This window comes from Malania oleifera, chromosome 6 (assembly GCF_029873635.1).
Source record: "Malania oleifera isolate guangnan ecotype guangnan chromosome 6, ASM2987363v1, whole genome shotgun sequence".
Taxonomy (NCBI): domain Eukaryota; kingdom Viridiplantae; phylum Streptophyta; class Magnoliopsida; order Santalales; family Ximeniaceae; genus Malania; species Malania oleifera.
Genome location: NC_080422.1, coordinates 71,524,161 through 71,533,422, shown reverse-complemented (window position 1 = coordinate 71,533,422; position 9,262 = coordinate 71,524,161). Strand labels below are relative to the sequence as shown.

General features: G+C 37.5%; 1 protein-coding gene across 1 annotated transcript; it reads left to right on the top strand.

Moving 5' to 3' along the window:
- The first annotated feature begins 2,677 nt into the window (after positions 1-2,677).
- LOC131157449 (cellulose synthase A catalytic subunit 7 [UDP-forming]) lies at positions 2,678-8,362 on the top strand. The gene is made up of 13 exons (XM_058111622.1): positions 2,678-2,890; positions 3,024-3,219; positions 3,339-3,538; positions 3,664-3,760; positions 3,910-4,030; positions 4,138-4,404; positions 4,524-4,869; positions 4,984-5,247; positions 5,589-5,801; positions 5,896-6,109; positions 6,320-6,516; positions 6,863-7,216; positions 7,533-8,362. The coding sequence occupies exons 1-13, from the start codon at positions 2,816-2,818 to the stop codon at positions 8,112-8,114; spliced, it is 3,126 nt and encodes a 1,041-aa protein (XP_057967605.1). The 5' UTR covers positions 2,678-2,815; the 3' UTR covers positions 8,115-8,362.
- The last annotated feature ends 900 nt before the right edge of the window (positions 8,363-9,262 follow it).

Here is a 9,262-nt window from a genome sequence, read left to right as displayed (position 1 = left end):
TCTCACCCGATAGCTAAATTTCATCTTTTCAGGATCTTTGCAGGATCGAGCTTAGAGAGCTTGGGGGTTGTGATAGCATTTTTGAGATAGAGGGTATAACTTGTAGTTTTAATATTTGGGGTTGTGATATATTTATGTTTTTAGTGTTTTGAATATTTGGGAATACTGGATGTTAGATTATGTTTTGAGATGTATATTGATGTAGAAACTCTGGTATATATTTTTGAGGATATGTTGTTATTTCTGCTGCGTGATTAAGATTATGATATCAGATACATGAGATATATTTCAAATAACACTTCGGACCTTGGTTTAGGGTTCTGGGCGTTACAAATGTACTACCAAAAACATTAGTAGATGAGTTGGCAAGTAATTAAGGAATGCTAAAACATTTCGAACAAATATGGGGTAAACATGTGAACAACACATTCCCCAAAAACAAAAATAACATAAAGAGAATATAAATAAGTTTAGTGATATGCTTGTGGCACTAACCCCCCCCCCCCCTATGCTCAATACCATAACCCTAGAAACACCAAGGGTGAGCATGGGGTTCCAATTTGTTGCTTTTATTTGGTTGGTGAAAACGAAGCAAGTACAATCAAAGGCTTAGAGACTACCATGATTGGGCAACTGACCATGAAGAAACTTAAAGGACGACTAGTTGTGAAGTGTAGGAAAAGATGCAAAAATAACCAGGGCTTTGAGGACATCAAGAATGTGCCAAAGTTTTTCATTTGGGCGATCATTTCATGGAGAGGTGCTAGGACGTGATTTATGAGAAGAAGTACCACGAGCTTTAAGGTAGAAAGAAAGAACAATTAGCCATATTCTTTTATATTGTTAGATTTGAAATCTTAATGTCTTAGGCAACTTGAGCATAAATCATAAAAAATGAGTCATATAAATCTTGAATAGTTCGGGGCGATGATGCAAAAGATATGTTTGTGTTTGACGTGTAAAATCATTAACAAGAACCACAACGTACTTAGATCTCCTAGATTGAAAATATGCTTGGGTCCTTAAATATACAAATGAACCAATACAAATGTAGAGAGGGAAGAAGTACAATTATTGAAAGGAGGTATGGGTGAGAATTGATTTGGGTGAACTTACCAAAGTGATGTAACAAAGCACATTGGGTCAATTTAATTTGGTTTAATTTTAAAATTTTTTAGGGTGGTTATAATTTGAAAATTTTGCGAATAAGTCTACTCTATTTAGTTTGCAGTTTACCACATGATGAGAAAACTTATGCAAACCCAAATTAGGATACATTCAAATATCTTAAATAATTTATATAAATAGTATAACTACAAAATATAATTTGATTGGCCAACATATAAGGGACATAAAATTAATTTATACCTTTGACACTAAATTCTCTATACATGTATGGACACTAGATTATTTATATGAATCACAAGTTGAAAAATTAATATTTGTGTAGATTACATATAGAGTTTCTTCTAAATCCACACAAATCCAAACTCAAGTTTCAAAATTTATGACTCCAAATATTACTTATGCAATTTTTGGGAAATTAGAAAACAAGCTTTCTTTTTTGTAATTATTCTAAAATCTAAAGCTTAAAAATAAAATTATTTTGCACATTTTAAAAAATTTTTTATTTTTAATCTTTTTAGGATGAATTTTGAAATACTAAAAAATAATGGCAAATTTTTTTTTTTAATTTTTTAAAAAACTAAAAAAATGAAAGATGAAAAATCTTTTTCCACAACAAATAAACCCTAAATTGTGTTTATTTTCTTCTAAATATACTTAAATCCAATTCAAGGTATGAAATATATGCTCTCAAATAATATTTAAGAGAGATTTAACTGAGAAAGAAATTTGAAAACAAATTCACAAAATCTTGTGCATTTGACCTACAAAATAAAAGTTTTACCACAATACAATTTGCAATTCAGATAGAGAGAGAGAGAGAGAGAGAGAGAGAGAGAGAGAGAGAAGCTTGAAAAAGTAGTATGTTTACCTTGGTTAAGCTCCCATTTTTTAATTTGTGTTAGATTACCATTTTACTTAAAAACTTAAACTGTTAAATTGTGAACCAACAATATATATCAAGCTTTAACACTTCCCCACACGTGCAGCCCGACAGCACGTGAAAAGATAAACACATGATAAATAACACCCATAATATGGGATGCAATATTTTTTTTTTTAAATTGCGGGCAACAAGACTAGAACCTAGGATCTCCTGGTAACTCAACTCTGATATTATGTTAAATTACCATTTTAGTTAAAAGTTTAAACTGTTAGGTTGTAAACTAATAATATATATCAAGTTTTAACAATTTAGATGCGTATGAAAACGATATATGCACGGCCAACAAAAAACATGACTGATAAGTAAAATGAAAGATGTCAATACTGAAAGAAAGTGTTTTTGAGGTTTAGTTAATTTGTAATAATAATTAATCCCCGCAAGAAGAAATTAATTAAGAAAAATAAACTCAAGTAGACAGGTAATTAATTAAGCTGAGAGTATTTATTTTATTTTATTTTATTTTTTGCCCGAACAACCAACACAACCATTTGAAAGAAGAGAAAAGCCGGGAGAGACGCATACATACATATATGGTAGTTGAAAATCGAGACAGACGAAGCTTAACTTCAAGGCAATGGGGACTCTGCAACCAACGCCTATGTGTGAGGCCACATTAGGTGAGCTCTTAGACCCCATGTCCTCCAGCACTCCTCATTCTTAAAGAACAACCCTTCTCCTCCCACACCACCCCTCACTACTTCTCCATCCCCACAGCAACCCCTCCACCCTCTCTCTCCACCCACCATGGAAGCAAGCGCCGGACTCGTCGCCGGTTCTCACAACCGGAATGAGCTAGTAGTCATCCACGGCCACGAAGAGGTAAAACATGCATTGGTGCTAAAACCCCAGATGAGTTTTCTTCGTAATATTGGATATTTTATAGTTACATCTGCACCCTGCAGGCTGGTGTTCTTGGTTTCTGTGTTAATTTGGTGCTTCGTGTTTGGTGCAGCCCAAGCCTTTGAGGTCTTTGAATGGTCAGGTCTGTGAGATATGCGGCGACGGGATTGGCCTTACGGTCGATGGGGATCTGTTCGTCGCCTGTAATGAGTGCGGCTTTCCTGTCTGCCGGCCATGCTATGAATATGAAAGGAGAGAAGGGACACAGCAGTGTCCTCAATGCAAAACGAGATACAAGCGTCTCAAAGGTCAATAAGCCTAACGGACAGGATACTCTATTAATTGTATACACAAAATAGCAAAAATCATGGAAAACATCAAAGCTTGAAGTTCTTGATTGTATGGTTTCTTTTTCTTTTGGATGAAGGGAGCGCGAGGGTTGAGGGAGATGATGATGAAGAAGATGTGGATGACATTGAACATGAGTTTAACATTGATGATGAGCAGAACAGGAACAAGCACATTGCAGAAGCATTGCTTCATGGGAAGATGAGCTATGGAAGAGGCCCAGATGATGAGGAAAATGCCCAATTCCCACCAGTCATAGCTGGCATTCGATCCCGTCCAGTACTGAAAAACTCTTGTCATCCATATATATATATGCAGCCTCTCTTTTGCATTGAACTAAATCAAATTGTTCCTTTTACTAACTGTGAGTTAAACTATTAGTTTGCATTTGTGCATGGGTGTAGGTGAGCGGCGAGTTCCCAATATCAAATCATGCCCATGGAGAGCAGATTTCGTCTTCGCTGCTCAAGCGAGTGCATCCATACCCAATATCTGAGCCTGGTGTGTTGAATTCCATCTACCCTTCTGTTTTCTCAAAGTAATCTTATGCATGCCTATTAAAGAAAAAATGGATATCCTGCGCATATGCTAATTAGTTAGCTCACTCATTGCTATCAATGCGTCGTATATTATACACTTGAACAAAACAGGAAGTGCAAGATGGGATGAAAAGAGAGAAGGTGGGTGGAAAGAGAGGATGGATGATTGGAAAATGCAGCAAGGAAATCTGGGGAATGAATTTGATGATGCAAATGACCCGGACATGAACATGTATGTTACTAAAATTTTTTTCTCAACACAATGTCATTGCAAGATGAATTTTACCTAGCTAGACAAAAAAATTGACTCAACTTGCATATATGTGTAACCGAGTGCAGGATAGATGAAGCCAGGCAGCCGCTATCAAGGAAAGTGCCAATTGCTTCTAGCAAGATCAACCCTTATCGGATGATCATCGTGACTAGGCTTCTTGTTTTAGCTCTCTTCCTCCGTTACCGTATCCTGCACCCTGTGCAAGATGCAATTGGGCTCTGGCTAACTTCTATAATCTGCGAGATCTGGTTTGCCTTATCATGGATCCTCGATCAGTTCCCCAAATGGTACCCAATTGATCGCGAGACTTATCTCGACCGCCTTTCTCTTAGGTATGCCTGTGTTATACACCGAGGGCCCGTAATGCATCCCAAAAATTTCAAAAGTGAAACTAAGTCATATTAAATGCAGAAAAAAAATAAAAAATATGATTCATAAATTCTTGCTGCAGATATGAGAGAGAAGGTGAACCATCAATGCTTGCAGCAGTGGATATATTTGTCAGCACTGTGGATCCCATGAAGGAACCTCCTCTTGTTACTGCCAATACAGTTCTATCAATCCTGGCCATGGACTACCCAGTTGATAAAATTTCATGCTACGTTTCTGATGATGGAGCTTCTATGCTCACCTTTGAATCCCTTTCTGAAACAGCAGAATTCGCTAGGAAATGGGTACCCTTCTGCAAGAAATTTTCCATAGAGCCTCGAGCTCCTGAGATGTACTTCTCTCTCAAGATCGACTATCTCAAGGACAAAGTGCAGCCAACATTCGTCAAGGAACGTCGGGCAATGAAGGTTTTTTTTTTTTTTTTCTCTATGTCAATTTCATTTTATTTTTATTAAAAAAAAAAAAAAACTTAGGAACTGTTTATGTTAAAGATCCATCTACTTGGTATATTATTTTAACAGAGAGAGTATGAAGAATTCAAGGTTCGGATTAATGCACTCGTTGCAAAAGCTGCAAAGGTTCCTCCTGAGGGTTGGATTATGCAAGATGGGACACCATGGCCAGGAAACAATACAAAGGATCACCCTGGTATGATTCAAGTATTTCTTGGTCACAGTGGAGGTCATGATACAGAAGGAAACGAACTCCCTCGCCTCGTTTATGTCTCCCGTGAGAAAAGGCCTGGTTTTCAGCATCACAAGAAAGCTGGTGCCATGAATGCTCTGGTAAAGATCTCAAGCAATCCTAACTTGCCCATCCCCCACACCTCACTTTGGAACTCCCTAAAGCTAGAAATCATTAGAAATTTAGCAGTAATCTTTGTTATCCTTTAGCTTGCAACATAGATGTCGCACAGCCACAAGGCCTTATACATCAGAACCTGTCATAATTTTTTTCCAGTATAAAGTTAAATGAAATCCGAGAATTTTAGCCTCTCTTAAGTATTTTCTATGGAAAAAGTAAGACATCCATTACAAGTACAAAATTTCTAACGGCTCGACATAAAAAGGAACATTTGACATACATAAAGTGTGGACTGATTTTAATTCTCTGCAAAATTTTTCAGATTCGTGTCTCTGCAGTGCTTACAAATGCTCCTTTCATGCTGAACTTGGACTGCGACCATTACATAAACAACAGCAAGGCCGCACGGGAAGCTATGTGCTTCTTAATGGACCCGCAAGTTGGAAAGAAGGTTTGTTATGTCCAATTTCCTCAAAGATTCGATGGCATTGATAGGAATGATCGATATGCCAACCGGAACACAGTCTTCTTTGATGTAAGTTATCAAAATTATGCTCATTTTATTATTGTTTTCCTACATGTTCAAGGGGATAACTAATATTATGTTCATTTCCTAACTCTTTCTACAGATTAATATGAAAGGTCTAGATGGAATTCAGGGTCCAGTGTACGTCGGCACTGGATGTGTTTTCAGAAGACAAGCTTTATACGGATATGAACCCCCAAAGGGTCCTAAGCGGCCAAAGATGGTAAGTTGTGACTGCTGCCCCTGCTTTGGACGCCGCAAAAAGCTAAGGAAATATTCTAAACAAGGTGCAAATGGTGAAGGTGCAAGCCTGCAAGGTATTTTGAAATTTTCATTTTGCTGATGATTGGTTAATACTAATCTGCTTCCTAGTTTGAACTCTTTTTATATATATATATATATATATATATATATATATATATATATATATATATATTTTTTTTTTCATTAATTTTTATTTTTTATTTGTTTTTTTATGAATTTTTTAATAACCCAATTTGAACTCATTTATTTGTTTTCATGATTAGGATTGGACGACGACAAGGAACTACTGATGTCTCAAATGAATTTTGAAAAGAAATTTGGACAGTCAGCAATTTTTGTTACCTCGACTTTAATGGAGGAAGGTGGTGTACCTCCTTCTTCAAGTCCTGCAGCCCTGCTCAAAGAAGCCATTCATGTCATTAGTTGTGGCTATGAAGACAAGACTGAATGGGGTACTGAGGTAATAACAACAGTTCGAAAATCCAAGTCTCCTTGCAATGGGCTACCAATGCACTTTCTTTTCCCAAATATTCCAGAACTAGTTTCAACTTGTAGTAGCATCTATCTATCAATACTTTCTACTCAATTAACTCTGCAAAGCATTCAGCCATAGGTCCTAAAACATTTGGAAAGTCTTCAAACTATTTCAAAAATTTCACGGCGTGCACTCTGAGTCGAAATCCCTGCTTCATTCCTCACTTGGTTTTATGAGTGTTTAAAAAGACTCCTTGATAATGAATAACATATAGAACAATTGTTGCTTTTAGCCTTAAACATGACATCTTTGGATGTTTTTGAATGAGCAGCTTGGCTGGATTTATGGTTCCATTACGGAGGATATCCTGACAGGCTTTAAGATGCATTGTCGCGGCTGGAAGTCTATCTACTGCATGCCAAAGAGGCCAGCATTTAAGGGGTCAGCTCCTATCAACCTGTCAGATCGGCTTAACCAGGTGCTCAGATGGGCGCTTGGATCTGTTGAAATCTTCTTCAGTCGTCACAGCCCTGTCTGGTATGGTTACAAGGGAGGAAACCTCAAGTGGCTTGAGCGTTTTGCATATATCAACACAACAATCTATCCCTTCACCTCTCTCCCACTTCTCGCCTACTGTACTCTCCCTGCCGTCTGCTTGCTCACCGGAAAATTCATCATGCCATCGGTAACCAAATTGATCTCTCCCTCTTCCCTGTTAGGGGATGAATCATGTTTTAAAAATGTTAAATGAAAATGGAAAGTCACTGCTTATTCCCTATGCCATTCGATTGCAAAAACAGAATCCACCCTTTGGAAGTTTCATTACTACTCAGGGATGGATTCATCTATGTAGTCGCAGGAGATTGATTTTTATCTCTGATCCAACAAATGCAATAAGATCAGCATATTATGGATGTCTTGAATACTATATATGTCAAGAGTAAGAATGCTGTAAAAGTTCTTTTTAAGAGAACTAATTGATCCTTCATTCATTGATGCAGATAGGCACTTTTGCAAGTCTCTACTTCATTGGTCTCTTCCTCTCAATCTTTGCGACGGGCATTCTTGAATTGAGGTGGAGCGGAGTGAGCATCGAAGAATGGTGGAGAAATGAGCAGTTCTGGGTCATCGGTGGCGTGTCTGCACATCTCTTCGCCGTTGTGCAAGGCCTTCTCAAGATTTTAGCAGGAATAGACACCAACTTTACTGTCACATCCAAAGCTTCCGATGATGAGGATTTCGGAGAGCTATATGCATTTAAATGGACTACACTTCTTATCCCTCCGACTACTCTCTTGGTCATCAACCTTGTTGGAGTTGTTGCTGGGATCTCTGATGCCATAAACAATGGCTACCAATCATGGGGACCTCTGTTTGGAAAGCTCTTCTTTGCATTTTGGGTCATTGTCCATCTCTACCCATTCCTTAAAGGTCTAATGGGTCGGCAGAACCGGACTCCCACCATTGTCGTTATATGGTCAGTGCTTCTGGCTTCTATCTTCTCCTTGCTTTGGGTCCGTATTGATCCGTTTATCATGAAAACCAAGGGACCTGACACTAGGAAATGCGGAATCAATTGCTGATAGCTTCAATGATCCTCCTTTTCTTGATACATGTATGTTTCAAATGCATGTTGTACATTTTAGTATGTCTCAGAAATGGTGTGTTAAACAGAAAATGGAGTTGCTGAAGAAGGAATAAAGCTAGAGTGAGGATTTTTTGATTCATCACAATGGATTGTATTCAGTTTTGTATGTGAACCTAAAAAAAAGTTCTGCTTGAGATAGTTTTTACACTTACTAATTAATTCTGGAGTTTGTGCTTCTCAAAAGGCGCTTTCTTTATGTATGAAATGGCCCCTTTAAGATTTCAACTGCCCACATGCATTTCATAGTCATAAACATTTACTATTACACAAGATAACTGCCCCCATTTTGAATACAATCACCAAAAAAAAGTATGGTGAAGTAGAGGAGAATTTCAAATGGAATATGCTATTGATGGAGGCACTTTTAAAAGCGATGTTGAATAACTAGAGGAATTTATGAACAATGACACGAGTTCTACTGCAATTCAGATTTTGAAGTAGAGAATACTGAAAAAGAGTACAACCATTTCTCAATAAAAAGAAGAGCATAATCAAACTCTATTGAAACCCAATATTGCTGAATTCAACAAAGTGAAAAAAGAAGGGAGAGTTGAGCCAGAAGGTCAGCATAGGAAATGGCAAGCTTCATGCAAGGAGCAAGAAAATAAATGGTGAATGCTGAGAGGAACCAGACTCATCAAAAACTGGACTACATATGTAGAGACTTCTGTTAGATGTGTGACTAGAGGCAAGATTGCTTTGATTGTAGCAGGGGATAGAGAATGATTTACTGAGGAGAATTTTGATATTGGGAATAATTTGGGTCTGTGATATTGATCTTGATGAGATCAAGGCTCTATTTCATTTTCATCTTAAATCTATAGGCCATATAGGTAGGAAAATCAATAACCCGAAAGAATGCCACAGAATGAAGAAATTGCTTGAAGTTGAAAGCCAAGGATGGAAGACTAGAAGAGCACCAGGAGCAACTATCGGTTTTTGGGGGGGGGGGGGGGGTGTGGGGGGGATTTTGGATGCCCAAGACAAAACCAATATAGGTAGGAAAATCAATAACCCAAAAGACTAAGGTTTATTGTAACCCAATATTCATGTTCATAGCCTTTTATATTGAGTGCCCAACAA

Bases quoted from the DNA above. Each gene is read 5' to 3' on its own strand.
- LOC131157449 (XM_058111622.1), top strand. From the start codon at position 2,816: ATGGAAGCAAGCGCCGGACTCGTCGCCGGTTCTCACAACCGGAATGAG. The intron at 3,220-3,338 runs GTCAATAAGCCT...TTTTGGATGAAG, and splicing joins GAGATACAAGCGTCTCAAAG to GGAGCGCGAGGGTTGAGGGA. The intron at 4,870-4,983 runs GTTTTTTTTTTT...TTATTTTAACAG, and splicing joins AGGAACGTCGGGCAATGAAG to AGAGAGTATGAAGAATTCAA.